At 41.6% G+C, this 16561-nt stretch overlaps 1 protein-coding gene across 1 annotated transcript in view; it reads right to left on the bottom strand.

Moving 5' to 3' along the window:
• Positions 1–16315, bottom strand: part of GRIN3A (glutamate ionotropic receptor NMDA type subunit 3A) — a 152321-nt gene extending 136006 nt beyond the window's left edge. Inside the window, exon 1 of the mRNA XM_021691386.1 lies at positions 15617–16315. Coding sequence (XP_021547061.1) covers positions 15617–16315 — 699 coding nt within the window. The remainder of the gene's footprint in view (positions 1–15616) is intronic.
• Between the last annotated feature and the right edge of the window lie 246 nt (positions 16316–16561).

Below are 16561 nucleotides of genomic sequence, written 5' to 3' on the forward strand. Positions count from 1 at the left end.
TCACATGACCCCACCTGAGCAGTCAGTGGGTTTTCCATAGGTTTTATGCTCAGTTCTGTTACACTGGAAGGGATGGAAACGGACCATTCATTCAGTTGAAACAATAGTCACTGGGCATCTATTATGAGCCATGCACCGTGCTAGAAGCTTAGGGTTTAATTTAGTGGAGGAGAGAGAGACACGCGTAAATAAATAATTAACACTCCTGTCCGATAGCTCTAGTAAAGAAAAATAAAGATCTAGTAAAGAAGAATGTACAAAGTAGAAATGTCATACAGAAGTGGAAGTGGCCAACTGTGGCTGGGAGAGGGTGGGCGGTGAACTGACATTTGAGCAAAGGTCTGAAGGTGAAACAGGAGTTTCAGGCAGACACGAGGGGAAAGAGCATTCCAAGCAGTGAGAACAGCACTTGCCAAGGCTTGGAACAGCATTGTGCATTTCAGCATTGCTGAGCAGAGTGCAAGGGCCGAGGGTTAGTATCAAGAAGAAATGAGAAGAGTTAAGCAAGGCTCAGATAACGAAGGGTCCTGACTGCCACACCAGGCTGCTTAGAATTCAGCCTACGGGTGAGAGGCTGGCAGAGGGGAGGTGGTTCACGAGAGAATTTTAGGTTGATCAGGGACTTGACATTAAGTAACACTGAATCACACCGTGAGAAAGTTAATCGCTTTTCAATTAGTGTTTAATCCTTCTGCTACATCTAGGAGAAAGCCTCCATTCGGTGTCAGTATGCCTTTAACACTTCCCTCACACCTGGAAATGTCCCCGTTTAAAAGAAGGGCTCGGGCAAGGCTACCGAGCTAGAATGATTTCGTTTTCATGGGGTACTTATGTCATGGTGTACCTTTTTCTATTTATGGCAAGGGGGACTGGTTCTTCACTGACGTCACCATAAAAAGATTTTAAAAAATAAATTTATTTAAGTAAAACAGTAATTTAAAAAATTGGTAGCGGGCTCCTGGGTGGCTCAGTCGTTAAGCGTCTGCCTTCGGCTCAGGTCATGATCCCAGGGTCCTGGGATCGAGTCCCACATCGGGCTCCTTGCTCGGCAGGAAGCCTGCTTCTCCCTCTCCCACTCCTCCTGCTTGTGTTCCTGCTCTCGCTATCTCTCTCTCTGTCAAATAAATAAATAAAAATCTTTAAAAAAAAAAAATTGGTAGCAATAGGTGATGCCGAGATATGGCGAGAGTTATGAAGGCAGTACACATAGGCCTGAACTGGGCAATAATGCCGCTGTTGTTTTCGGGAAGGAGTTAAGGGTTCAGGGTTAAGGCGGCCAGTGAACACTTCTCTTTCTGACAGCAGCTTGGAAACTGGAAGGGACGAGCCACGAATGAAGGCAGAGAAGTCAGCTAAGAGGACAATCAAGTACTGGAGGCATGGATGGTGTGGCCAAGGTGAAGCCTGCTGGTTTATTCCTGATCTTTCCTTGTACAAAGGGGATCGTCAGGGTTCTCCTGGCCCGGGAGCGGGGGTGAATCCTGAAGTAATTCTGAAAGATGGAAACTGAAAGATATCTAAGCAGCTCCTGCCCAGCAAGTGTTAATTAAAGGCAGACTTGGAATGAAGGTTAGAATGAGATTTGATTATTTTCCAGGATCCCAGTCCATTATGAAATATTATTTAGAAACTGAAGAAATCTTAACTCTGAACTAACGGGGTTTTTTTTTTTTATGGATGTAAGTGGGCAATCTGAGCTTTCATATTTGACTCCCAAAGTGTCTCTCATTCTAACCTGCATCCTGGCTGTAGCTTCCCTATCCTGTCAGCTCCTCAAAGCCCCTTCTTCTCCTCCTCAGGCCTAGGATGGAGTACATGACTCTAGGGGGGTTCAGGAGAGGCACTTTTCAAGTCTTTGTAAATGTGAAACGGCCCTGCTCTCCTTTCCTTCCTTCCCAGCGGCTGCTGCCCGTTTTGGAGTTACGGTCTGACCACCCTGGTTCAGTGCAGGAGGATAGGACAAGGGTGGGCTGTTCCCACCGCCAAATCAGTACTGGGGAGGGTAAGTCCTGGCTTTCCAAAAGTGGAACGAGAAGTGTTTACCTGACAAAAAAGATGCTTCAGTAAGAATGCTTCTCATCTGTTGTTTTTTTTTTTTTCTTTTTTTTTTAAGATTTATTTATTTATTTTAGAGAGAGACTCTCAAGCGGACTCCTCACTGAGCAGGGAGCCCAAGGCAGGGCTTGATCTCATGACCTGAGCCGAAATCAAGAGTGGATGCTTAACCCACTGAGCCACCCAGGCTGCTCCCTCATCCATTTTTTAAATCTGAATTTACAAAGTGTTTTTATGTAATATACATAAAACCCATATCGATTCTTTAGAAACCCATATCGATTCTTTAAAATAGCACATGAAGTACTCCACCAATACCTGCTTAATGAGTGAATATTTCTAATTTGTAATAGAAAAAAGTGAGACTCAGAGAGGTTTTCCAAGATTGTACAGATGACTCTGGAATTATAATCAAAAGCCAGGTCTTCTGGTTTTCCTCCTCACTCTATATCCCCTTGGTCTCAAACAGAAAGAGCCTGTAACAGACAGTGTTTAGTGTCTGCAGAACTAATACCAGAATTCTGTCATATCATGGGCCAAACAGGATTTTGTGGCCTGGCCTGAGGTCCTAACAGCCACAGATAACATTGTTTCAATGGAAAAATCAATTCTGAATAGGAGCATAATTCATTGGCAAATATGACAACTTGGGTGTATATCTGCCTTTTTATACAGATACATGATAGAGAAATGCTTTCTAATATAATAACTTACATTTACTGATTTTTTTTTTTTTAAATCACACACACACATTTCTATCCCTAGAGATCTTATGCTTTCTGGACACCTGTATCTCAGAAGAATGTCATGAATTAGAAAGAGTTATTTGCACATATTTGTGAAAGGTCTTGAGAACCAGGTTCTGTAAGTTTGCTAATTATTAAACTGTGTTTCTCTAGCTTCAGGGGAGGCATGTCAGAATCTTGAGAGTGGGGGATGGAAGGCTTTTTTGAACTATACTCACAAAACTTGGAGAATCTGATATATTCTCTTAAGCATGGTGTACCCTGCTCCAATTCTGGGAATTACTCTTGTAGTGAATGTTATTTAAGGTGTGTTTGGTCCCTCAGGAGTGTTGGGGCGTGGAAGACGAATGATAATACTGCCACAGTAAAATGGCTTTTGGGCAGGGAGGCGGCTTGAAGCTCAGTGCATTATACCTGCTAAGTGTTTGTTGAATAAAAAATGAAGAATGAATAAATGAATGAAAGTTGCTTTGCTTTCTGAAGATTTAACTAGCAGCAGGGTGCAGAATGGTTTGGAGGAAAGAAAGGAAAGCTACAGAGGGTGCAGAATGGTTTGGAGGAAAGAAAGGAAAGCTACAGAGGGTGCAGAATGGTTTGGAGGAAAGAAAGGAAAGCTACAGAGGCTATTCAAGAGTATTGCTAGGAGGAGCTAATGTCTTATGAAAAGAAGGATGAAGAAGGAAATATACTAAGGAAGGCAACAGAATCAGATGCGAAGAAAAGAGAGAGGTCCAAGACAGCCTGTGAATTCTTGTTAGAGGTGAGAGGGGACACCACCTTAGGGTATCTTTAAATATTTTGAATTTAAGGTGAGAATGAGAGAGACGACTGGGAATTCCAGTTAGAAATTCCTGGTATTGCCATAGGCAAGGAAACAAATTCAGCAGTCTACACCTTGGGAAATACCCCTGTGTCGGAGTATGCTAGATCTGGTTATTTCCTCACTATTTATACCTTCTTTTGAAAATGTGCCCACTGACAAATGTTACAATGGCTACTACCTCGGGATAGTCCATTTATTCATTTATTCAACAAATATTTATTGCTATACTCATTCCTACCTCAGGGGTTTTGTACTTTGTTTTCTCTGCTTGTAATGCTCTTCCCTTAGAAATTTGCATGATTCACTTCTTACTTCATTCTCTGCTCAGGTGTCACCTCTTCAGACAGGCCTTCGTGACTAACCACAGTCATTCTCTAATCCTTGACCCTGCTTTATTTTTCTCCATTGCACTAGCCTCTACTTAAAACTATTATATTTATGTTTGCATATCTTATTGTCTATCTCCCCCACTGGAATGTAAATTCTTTGAGAGCAGGAGTTTTGCTATGTTATTTACTGCTGTATTCTAAGGCTTCTATTGAACACTGAAATCTGGCCATTGCTGATTGGATTAACGGAGGACGCAGAACAGGAGATGGAGGCGGAAGCAATCCATGTAGTTTGAGCCCATTAGATGTCTGCAGAATGTGAGCTAAGAGATATAAAACCCACAGATGATTAGAGGTGGAAGTCCTACCAAGTTCCGGCTACGTCCTGTCATGGTAAATCAGAACCCCATCCATGCAGAAGTTATGGCAGGGCAGAGGAAGAAGCTCCAGAGAGAAGGATGGAGCAGATGGGAAGTGAGGAGCCCAGAGAAGAGCTTCTGGGCCCCAGAGGAAGGGAAGGGAGTAGCTGCCCCAGCACTTTCCAGCAGTGCGGGCTGTCTGTGCCTCCTGCCAACTCAGCTCCTGGTCAGGTTCCTATAATTTCCAGCACAAACCCCTCACTTTTGAGTTCCTTGCAGTGAGTCTCTTTTCCTTACAACTGCATGCCCTCCGACAGCAATAGAAATACCCAACAGAACTTTCAGTGAAGACAGAAAATGTTGTATACCTGTGATGTCAAATACAGTAGCCACTACCCACATGAGGCCACTGAGCACTTAGAGCACCTGGGACACTGACTTTTAGATTTTACATCATTTCAATTAAACTTCAGTATTCATACAGGGCTGGCAGCTACCATACTGGACAGCACAGCTCTATGATTATTACCACAAGGGGTCAAAGACAAGAAGCACAATCAGTAAAAAAAACAATGAAAAAGTCAGGGCGCCTGGGTGGCTCAGTCGTTAAGCATCTGCCTTTGGCTCAGGTCATAGTCCCAGGGTCCTGGGATCGAGCCCCGCATCGGGCTCCCTGCTCCACGGGAAGCCTGCTTCTCCCTCTCCCACTCCCCCTGCTTGTGTTCCTCCTCTCGCTGTACCTCTCTCTGTCAAATAAAATCTTTAAAAAAACAAAACAAAGCAATGAAAGAGCCAAAAAAAGGAAAACCATGATGGTGTGTCCTAGAACTCAAGAAGAGGGTGCTAAACAGCACCAAAAATGACAAGAATATTAAGGAGGACGAGTCTGGTAAAGTCCCATTAGTTAACGTGTTACTGATTTTTTCGTGGGAAATACCTGGATTCAAACAACAGGAGTTAAACGAATGAAACAATCTATTCAAAGCCAAATTTTCTAGCCATTAAAATAATGAAAAAAATATTAATGACATGGGAAGATATTTATAATATGCAAGCTAAAAATCATAAAATAGCATGGTTCCCAATTTTATAATATATACACATGTCTAGATCTCTGGGTTTTGGGTTTATGGGTGATTTTTATTTTATTCTTTGGCATTTTTAAATTATTGGAATTATCCACAAAGAGCATACATTTTTAATAATTAGAAATAAAGGAGCAAAGGATACGCTTAACACAATAAAATGGCTACATCTTCTCAAGTTGCATTATAAACCAAAGTGAGAGTAAATACTACAATAATTAGCCATTCTGCCTTGCTGAAGTTAGTAAGAGTCATTCACATTTGCTTCCCCTCCCTTCCAGACATACACTTTCAGATATCTTTAAGGTTTATAACTGCAATTATAGATATGGTGGCCAAACAGCAGACTGTTGGGTCTTCTTGGAAGGCAGAAGAAGGTCTTTTCTGTGATGGATTAACCTAAATTTCCCACAGTTAAAAGACTGGGACAAGGACTGAAAGCTGTTTGAAATCCTTTTCCTGCCTTGTCAGGCTGTATTTCTAGGATGCTTGAACATAAAGCTGTACTTTAGGGACCACTAGATGGCTCTCTGTGCCTGTGACCAGGTGAAGGCACACTGGATTAACTCAGGCATGGGTTTATCATTCATTTTCAGATATACTCTGAAGCATTTCCTTATGTGTGTAACACAGTATGTGAGGTGACTCAAATTAATTCCTTGTATAGCATCAAAACAAGAACAGCTCTCCATCTGAACCTATTAAATTCACAATATACAGAAGCAAATTCTTTACTTAATGGAATCCCTGTTTAAGTACCTCTGGTTGGGACTGAACAAATAGAATTCCGCAATCCGCCAGGTTGTGATTCTGTTAGATGAAGACATGCTGAGCATCTCACTTCGCTTATGGAAATAAAAAAAAATTATTTTTAATCTGGAGAGTATTAACCCAACTTTTGTTTGGCTTGGCTTTGAGTTGAGGCTTTCAATACAAAAAACACCAATAGATTGTACGTAGGTTTTGCAGCCATCAAAGTGCTTGATGCTGAACTTCTGCTAATGACCACCCCTAACTGAGAAGAGAGTAGTGACAACCCATTTCCAAGCCATTCTTAGGAATGGTACTGAAAGATGCAGACAGAGCCATTGTTTGGAACTATACAGACTCAGCCACTTGCAGAATGTTGAAAATATAAAGCTAGATTGCAAATACAAAGGAAAATACCACTTTTTAATATAGAAATAGCATCAGCTCAGAGTTGCCAAGTTTCAAAAAGCCCTGTCAATTCTGAGTTTTTAGGACAAAAAAAAAAAAGGTTTTCCTCTCTCCTGTCCTTTGATGTCAATACCTAGTTGGACTGTCAGTAGGGCTTTCTTTAATTATACCCAATGGTTTCTAAAAATTTTAAGTGGTTTCCAAAAGTTTTAAACCATTGGCCTTGAGAGAATAAAATATATCAAAATGTTACTCAAGGTTATCTGTGGACACCGTTGAGGAGTAGTGCATATATATGCATTACTTTTATAATCAGAACAGCAATAGGCATGTAAAAAGTCCCTCAAAGTTGTATGTATCAAACAGTTTTGATATAGCCAGCATTCAGTAAAACACAGTTTGCCTTATGGGTATCCATTTTCTGTAAACCTCAGTATATAATAGTGCTACTGTCTCTAAACTTTTGAGCTAACATATGCCACAAGTCAGTTACATTAGTACAGATAAAGTCTGTATGAAACAGGGGAAACTTCTGAACCTTCAATCCATATCAAATTAGACTCTCCCCTCTCTAACAACCTCATTTCCCCCAAGAAGTCTAAACTATCAACTGGCTCATGGTTCTACTGTTCCTTAAGTTTAATTCCTGGGAGCCTCCTATGAGAAATTAGGGTAGTAGATAAGGCAAGAATTATGAGTTCCTCACACCAACGAATAGAAATAGAACATTATTTTTACCTCTGATGTAACTGATCTAAAGAGCCAATCATTCAGAACCAATACAAAGGAGCAACTAGTTGAAACTGGACCTCAAAGTTCACTTTTTTGCTAACCAACTTTATATACACCTAAGCTGAGGGGTGCACTTCAGTGAAATGGAACTCTAAGTGGGGTTTCAAAACAGCAGTTTTCTTTGTTTTTCTTAGGTTGGTCCAAGGGAACTGGATCTCCTAAGCTTGAATATCCTGTGCATCTTGAAAATGCATATAGAGGGGTGCCTGGTTGGCTCAGTCAGTTGAGTGTCAGACTCTTTGTTTCCACTCAGATCATGATCTCAGGGGTCATAAGATGGAACCCCAGGGCCAGCTCCATGCTCAGCAGGAGTCTGCTTGAGATTCTCTCCTTCTCCCTCTGCGCCACCGCCCCTCCCCCCCGCTCATGCCCTCCCTTTCTCTTGCTCTCCCTCTGGAATAAATAAATAAATCTTAAAAAAAAATGCATATAGAAACACTCTGGAGAGCGACCCAGAATATTTGAGTTCTTATTCTGATAATTTTAGTTTTTATTAATCTTACCATGTCAACATTTTATATCAAAAGAATGATCATCATCATAAGAACACACAGTGCTCTAGTTGCTGTGCTTAGAACTTTGCATACATGGTGTCATCCTCATCACAACTTTAGGAGATAGTCATATTTTATGATCAAGAAATTGAGGCATATTTCCCTAGGTAAGATGTCTAGAAAGTTGTAAAGCTAAGAGTCAAACATAAGTCTGTGCTTCTCAAAAGCCTCTTCTCTTAACTCCAACTTTGTATTTCTTTCAATTATGTTCCTATTGTCTCATTTGCAAAATAAAGGTAATAAATACTATTTGTCTTGCTCACCTCACAAAGTAATTGTGAGGATAAAATGAAAAATAGATGTGAAAGGACTTTGATAAATCTAAGCATACTCTACAACTTATTTTTTCCTAAAATCTATATTTTCATATTGAAGTATCAAAAGCATTGGTGAGGAAATATACAGGTAACTTATCTTTTTTCTCTTAATATTTTTAATCATGTAGGTAATACATACTTATTTTTTTAAAATAAAAGCATGGATAGGGAAAAAATGGACTTCTATTACAATTTTTATAAATAAAATTCTAGACTTCATAGTTTCCAGGACCAAGGTCATACTTTATATAAATTTCTTTCTATCTCTGTGTCAATATATTTTCCTTTGAATGGGTATGTGGAACTCCATTGTAAAGATATATCATGATTCATTTAAGTCAATTCCCATTATTGGTTATTTAGTATGAAATATGCTTTTAACAATCAAACCTGACATAGATATCTCTCTCTTTTATCCTCTTTTCTGAGTTAATTCAAAAGCAGTGATGGATCCAGTCTGTTCTTGGATTGTAGGCTAACAAATACACTGAATTTAGAAGGAGCTATAAGTCTGTCTTCTTGATGACTTCTCTTTTCCTAGAATGCATAGCTCCTCTAGTACTCTGTATGCCGTGTGCATTGTTTTCTACCTCACAGGACTGTTAGGAGGATTCTGTGAGCACATTTGTGAAGAAGACTTGCAAAGTATAAATGCCACAAAAATATATATGATTGAGTTTTTTTCCTAAATCTATGACTCAAATGAAAAACAATGGGGCATAATTCAGCCTGACTAAAAAAAAGAAGTCATTCTGCTTAATTCTTTACCACTTGAATCCTTAAAGGCTCATCTCTACTAGTAGACCATCCCTGGCCAGCCAGATACTAGCCTTTCAGGGTGAGTATTTACTCCAACCGACACAATACGAGTCCAGGTCTGTATGATCAGCCTGCTCCCTCAATGCAGGAGATCACAGTGTCCCCTGAAAATGACTGAATCTTACACGTTCGGAAGGAGAACTGAAAATCTGGCTGAGGTGTTAGGTTGGCTTAAGGGAAGGGACGGGGCGAGAGCGGGGACAGGGAGCTAGCTTAATCCTAGTTCACCTTTTCCCCATTGCTCTTTTCTCCCACTATCCCATAAAGAAAAGATCTGAGAAAGACAAATGAGTGGCTTAAAGATTTCCGTTAGTTTGTTATTCATGCATTCACTCAAAAAGCAATGTGGCAGACGCCGAGATGTTCTTTTTTCCTTCTTGCCTAGTTTTATAGATTCAGCATCACATTTCTGGTGTGTACACTTCCTCTACTTTTCTGTGTATGTGAGTGGCAGTAGCTAGAGTTGGTAGGACAAGAGACAACGAGACTTTCATCTCTGAATTTACTGATGTCACCAAAATGAACAATACCTTGCCATGAGAGCCCCCCATGGCTGTCTAGGGCACTGGTACCCAAAGTACCTGGTTTGCAAACTCTTATCTGTCCATGATGAGATAAGGAGCTTGTGCCAGAATAAACCAACAAGAAAAACTTGCTGTGAAAATAGTATCAGATGAGCCAGTGTGCTTAGTGATATAGTAGGTGGAGAGGCCATACTCTCATGAACAATCTATTATTGTTAAGTTCGCTTATAGGAAAAACTTACAACCAATGTGAGAAACCAACATTTCTGAAAAACCGCGGGCATCTTATTGAGGCTTCGATGGCCAAACCTAAGTCTCTAGAAACTGTGTTAGATGGTCATAGGTGAAAATTTGCCATCGGCATAGAAATAGTACCTGCGGCACATCTTCTATTTTGGGGCAAGTGCACAATGTACTTAGAAGTCTAGTTCTTTTTTTTTTTTTTCCTTTTCTGTGAGAGAGCTAAACCTACTTTTTTTTTTTCCTAAAGAGAAAGAAAATGAGGGGATAGAGAGTAAGGTGGAGGATGAAGACATGTTACACTGTGAATCACATGCCAATTTGACTGGTAACTACTAATGAGAATTAGTGGAAAATTAGAACTTGGATGATTCTTACCAGACCAACATTTCTCTACCAGTTGTTTGGCTGACACTGTAAGTTTTCCCAAAGTACTGTTTTCTTATCTGATTCACAAATACAAATCTGTCAGATTGGTAAGTACCTTCTTTTGACTGATAAGCATAGATGTTCAGAGACAGAGGCACTTGCCCAAGATTACATGGGCAGTGAGAGGCAGAGGAAGGCTGAGAGTCTTTTCACTGTTATTTAATGTACCTTCCATTATATTGTGCCATTTTAACCAACATGATTGGAATTTGACTGGAGGTATTCATGAAATAAAGTCTAATGGCATAAAATCCATGGTGGATTCTGCAACACCAAAAGATAAAACATTAAGGAATTAAACAATGAAACTGGTCTTCAGATGATGCAGATACTCAGTTCAGTTGATTCAATCATAAATTAACTCCAAGACAGAATAGTCAAAGAAGGTCAAGACCAAATATCCTCTATGACTAGACTGTGGCAGGCACAAGAAAAGCGGGTGAGACAGATTAATTGCCCAGTGAATGTATCTGCTAACCTCTTCTGATCTATTTATCTGGAAAAAAATTTAAGTATTGTAAAAAAACCCCCAAAATCCCCAAATTAAAAATAAAAACTTCCAAATTAATCCCAAGTCTCTGTACCTCAAAAGGAGTCTGTAAGAGATCACTTCTAAGAAAAGGTTTGTATCACTTGACATTTAATTTGAAATCATTTATCTTCAAGTCAGCAACAATTAGGTGCTACCATCAGCCATTCATCATGAATTACAGAAGAGTGTATTTCCCCCGGAGGACAGAAAGCAGTGCTTTGCATGGAGCAAGTCAAGGAAAACCAATATAGTTGAGAGCAGATCTTTTAAAAATAAATGTCCTTTACTCATCCCCTAATGACACACCTGATATATAAAGTAGTCCCCCCTTATCCGTGGGGGATACATTCCAAGACCCCCCGTGAATGCCTGAAACCATAGTAATAGTACCTATACTATAAATACTGTGTTTTTTTCCCTATACATACCTACCTACGATAAAGTTTAATTTATAAATTAGGCACAGTAAGAGATTAACAATAACAAAATAAAACATAACCATATACCGTAACAAAAATTATGTGACTATGGTCTCTCTCTCAAAGTATCTTATTGTATTGCACTCACCTTCCTCTTGTGATGTGAGATGAGACAATGTCTGTGAGATTAAGATGAACTGAGGAAGAAGACGTAGGCATGGGGGCGGGGCGGGAAGCTACTCTGACCTTTTGACGTTACGTCAGGGGAGGAGAAATCACCTGCTTCCCGACAGCGGACCGCGACTGACGGTGGGAAGCAAAACCTTGGCTAAAGCGGCACTACCGCCATCCCCAACTTTCTGAAACTCCGCATTATGCCACTTTGCTTTCATAAAAGTGAAAATCCCCTCCTGAATTTTTTCCACCGGGGAAAACAGGTGCTAAGGTAGGTCTTTCCTCAAAGTGAAGTGGCATTAAGCGGGGAATACTCTTCACTTTATGCCACTTTGGCTTACAAAAGGTTTCAGAGGAATGCTTTACTTTCAGATAGTGGGGGAAATCTGTACCTTAGTGGTATTACTGTTCTGGTCCCTGTATCATACAGAAGTGGCACTGTGCTAGCCAAACTAATAAATAGGCTTCGGTACTTAGCACTGTGTTGTCAGAGAAAAGGGACCATCTAAAACACTTTTATTTCCATGGGAATATATGGCTCATGAGACAGGCAAACTGTGGTTGGTATGTTCAATTGGAGTTGAAAAGAGTAATACAGTCACTTTTTGTTTTTTATTTATTTTTTAAAAATTTATTTATTTATTTGAGAGAGAGAGAGTGTGTGTGTGCATGCATGAGCAAGGGGAGGGGTAGAGGGAGAGGGAGGAGAGAAACAGACTCCCTGCTGAGCGGGGAGCCCACGTGGGGCTCAACCTCAGGACCCTTAGATCAAGACCTGAGCTGGAATCAAGAGTCAGCTGTTCAACCAACTGTGCCAACCTGGGGCCCTGAGTCAGTTTTTGGTTGCATGGGTTTGGATCTAAGCCAATTATCTTACTCCATTAACTCTGCCTAATGGAGCCACTATGGAATTAACATGAGATATACATTTTAGAAAGAAACCTGTATCTGTCACTGAGCAGGCAAATTTCAAGGAGTTAACCTTGGAGAAACTATACCAAAACCCTAGAAGAAAAGGTGGTCTGGAATGGAAGAGAAAGAACAATTTTAGGAACTTACTATAACTTAAATGTATCTGGATCCATTTGCAGAATTATTACTTGAAGGTCATGGGAATACAATTTAGAACTAAGAAATTATCATTTTAATAAAATGAGTTAGCCTCAAGTGGAGGTTTGAGTGTGTAGCAAAGTCAGAATTTTTTAGATGGAAACATGCTTTAATCCTATCCTATGTAGTAATGTTGTATGAAGCTTTTATTATGTAGTGATAATACATATGGTTTCTAAAAGTGGGTAGTTTATTATCTTACTGATAATGGATTTCCCTGCTTGAAGAAAGTTGGTTCCTTACAAGCTGATGATCTTATGTGTTTGTTTCCAATAAATAGTGAAATAAAACTATAATGCTTTCCTCAGGGTTTTGATCATTTCAGTGCTCTCTGTCTCCATTCATGAGCTGTGGCAGAATACTATCAAAACCACTATTTATTAATTAAAGGTTTCATATGAAGGAAATCAACAGCCCAGAAGAAACTGAGAGAAAACACTGTTGTCACTTCTGCTCCAAGCAATTTTGATTTGTCTGAATAAGAGACACAATTTTATTTTACTTGGTTGTGTGGACAAGTCCTCTTTCTTCTAGAATCCTTTATTCAGGCACTGGCCCAATCAATGTATTAGGTCACTGGGCAGTAGAATCCAATGAGAACAGTGGCTCAATTAAGTCAATTTTATTTAATGTATAAAATGACTCTGAGATTCTTTTATATTTTGAAAGTTGTTTTTTTTTTTTTAATCATATCAGTGTATGGGAGAAAGGTCTACTTTTTAGCAGAAGCAAGGGAAAGATCAGTTATTATTTTTGCTGAAAGCAGATTATGGTCATATCCTAAAATTACATATTAGGTGACTTGGCACTGAGTTGGACATTCTTAATATAGAACATTATAGAATGACATTTAAATGATATACTAAAAGTAAGACAAGTTAGATATGTTTGAATTTAAAATACAAAGATAAATGAAAGAACATGTCAGTTGGGCAAACGAGATCTGAGTTAATATAATAATCTCCCCCTTTCAAGATGTGTGCCATGAAAATAACAGTGACAACAGTGATTTAAAATACATTTCTGAATTGAAGTACAGAAGAAACTGTGCTTGGCGGAGTGTTCATTTTATTGTCAGCTTGTAAGTGTTGTCCCTGGAAGACTGTTCCCACAGTGGTCCTAAAGCTGTGAAGTTGTCTGATTCTAGACGCTGCTTCATGGTTTCCCTAGTCCCTTTGTTGTAATGTGCTGGATGATGCACAAATCCAGCATGGAACACAATTTCCTTTCTAACTAAGGAACACTAATTTGGGGGAAATTCTTGCTATTTAAGATCTGTCAATCTACAAATGGAAAGGAGTCTGGAGACTGTGAACACTATTGGCAACTTATGAAGTATTAGGTAATAAAGAAGCAATGATGAGAAGCACGTGATGCTGACTCTTGCATTTGTTCAATCTGATTCTGCATATATATTAATAATGATGCACCCTATGGATGCAATTTCATGTTGATAACACTTTGGCCATTGGCAGCATTGTGCACCTGTGTTTTCCCTGCCTTCCCATCTGCTGCCTACAGTCATTCAGATTCAGGTGACGGAAATGTCTTCGATAAAAGTTAATTAGCCTGCACTCTGCAGATCAAATCTCTATAGTTCAGCATTAAATAGCAATCTTCTGGGCAACTGCTGAAAGTAGCGGGTGCCCAGCCTTCCTAAAATTAAAAATGTAAGATTCATTTTTCTAGAAAAAGAAACCTTTAGTACTCTCTTCATATTTTATGCATAGATTCTATCAAACTTTTCACTTGTATTTGGCCTTACTCATTTTAGCTTTTATCTCTGTATATATATCAAAAGTGGAAGAAAAGAGATTAGAAATATTTTTTTCCAGCTAAAGGGATAGTGAAATGATATGCAGAGTTAGAAATTCTGCAGTGTCTGGACTCTTTTATTAGTACACTGACCAAAACTTTCCTTAGTTCCTCAATCTTTAACATGGGGCCAACACCGATTACCTATTTGTTTCATAAATACTTTGTGCAAGGCTTAATGAAGCTTGATATTTTGATAAAAATAATGCACAAAAGGCAGCAAACTCCTATTGCTGAAATAGGAGTTTGCTGCCTTTCCCGCCCTCTCTTTAAATATTTATATTATTGTCAACAGTATATTCACAAATAGCTTCTTTTATTAAAAATATGTTCAATTTTTTAACCTATAAGAAATGAAAGCATTAGATTCTTCTTTCTTTAGTCCTAGATCACTGAGACAGAAATGAGCTGAACACAGCAACTGCATACAGCCAGTCTCTGAGCCCACATGACACAGAAAGGTAGGGACCAAAAAACCAATCCCAGATGAGTCCTCCCATCGATTTTTACGCTACCAGATAATAATTCTAATGCATTTCAATGCCCAAGCGTAATTAACCGCCCTTCTTTACTTATTGCTTCCGTACTAGTTGCAGATTTCCTATTTACTCATAGGAATTCAGAGGGCTGTTTCCTTCCGTACACTACCGCCCAAGCCTCAGGCACACCTTCTAAAGAAGTCAGAGCAGATGCAGCTCTTGGCGCCACATGCTTGGGAGTGAAAGACTAGCATTCTCAGGGGTCTTCCATCGCCCTCCCCCGCGCTCGTCTTTAGAAAATCCATTGCTCTCCACGCTCCTGAACTTTGACTTCTACTTCCCTCTGGCATTCACTAGGTTTCCCCAGCTGGTCAAAACAGGAGTATTTTTTACGCTTATTTCCCCCACTTCCTTTCTTCCATCTGCTACCCCTACCTCTTATTTTATTTCCATCCGCACTTACACTGTCTTATTTTACTTTTTTTTTTTTTTTAAAGATTTTTTTATTTATTTGAGACAGAGAGAATGAGAGAGAGAGAGCACATGAGAGGGGGGAGGGTCAGAGGGAGAAGCAGGCTCCCTGCTGAGCAGGGAGCCCGATGCGGGACTCGATCCAGGGACTCCAGGACCATGACCTGAGCCGAAGGCAGTCGCTTAACCAACTGAGCCACCCAGGCGCCCCTGTCTTATTTTACTTTTACTGAACTTCGTCAACCAACCATCTATGGATATGGTCCGATCCTTAAACAATATCAAAGTTGTAAAGCCCCAAGTCCCTCCGGACTTCACCCTTCCCTTTTCTCCCCACCTCCCCTCCATAAGGTCCCGGCCCCCAAGTGGCGCCCCACTCCTCTCACCTGACTCTCCCGCGGAAACTCGTGGCGCACGATGCTGATCACTGGAATGTGCAGGACAGAGCTAACCAAGTCGAGCTCCATCATCTCGCCCTGGCTCTGGGGGAAGGCGAGCAGCGCCGACACCCCTTGCACCACCACGGTGTGGCACACGCTCTGCAGAAAGGAGAAAGGGTCACTGCTCCACGGCGAGCTCGGGGAGGAGAAGGGCAAGAGCGGCAGATCGCCCAGGCCCGCCTCGATGGCCATCACTACTTCCAAAGATAGGTTGTAGGGCAGCAGACCTTCCACGCGGTTCAGGTTGTCCACGGCGAAGAGGAGGGCGTCCCGAGGCCACAGGGTCTCGGCCCCCGCGCCCTCCCCGGGCTTCCCGGCGCGCGGCGGGCCCCGGCCATGCAGGGCGCTCCCCAACCGACGTGCGCCGGGTGAGGGCGCCGGGGGTCGCCAAGTCCCTGGCTCGGGCTCATCCCGCTGGGCGCCTGCCCGGCTGCGGCCCGGAGCGCGGCTGGGGGCGCGGGGGGCCGTGGTCCAGGGTTGCAAGTGCACCGCGCCCACCCTCACCGCGTGCCCGATGCGCTTGAGGATCTGGCAGGGCTGCGGGTGCGAGGAGGAGCCGGGCACCCCGGCCAGCACCAGAGCGCAGGGCGGCGGCAGCAGCAGACAGACCCTGCTCAGCAGCCACCACAAACTCAGTCTCCTCATTACTGAGATCCCCAGGGAGAAAGCGCGCCCCCTCCTGCGCCCGACTCACCCCCCTTGCAGTCGCTGCCTAAGGTCTCCGCCCCCAGGTCCCGCGGGCAGCTCACTCTGAACGGTTAAGCGCCCCCAGGAGCCGAAGCGGTCTCCGGGCCATCCAGGTTGGAGCCTAGTGCGCCCAGGTCCCTCCGCCTCGCATCCTCTGCCCGCCCGGTCCCTGCGCGGAGCCCGGCAGGCGGGCGGGCCGTAGCC

Source organism: Neomonachus schauinslandi, chromosome 13, assembly GCF_002201575.2.
Source record: "Neomonachus schauinslandi chromosome 13, ASM220157v2, whole genome shotgun sequence".
Lineage (NCBI taxonomy): Eukaryota > Metazoa > Chordata > Mammalia > Carnivora > Phocidae > Neomonachus > Neomonachus schauinslandi.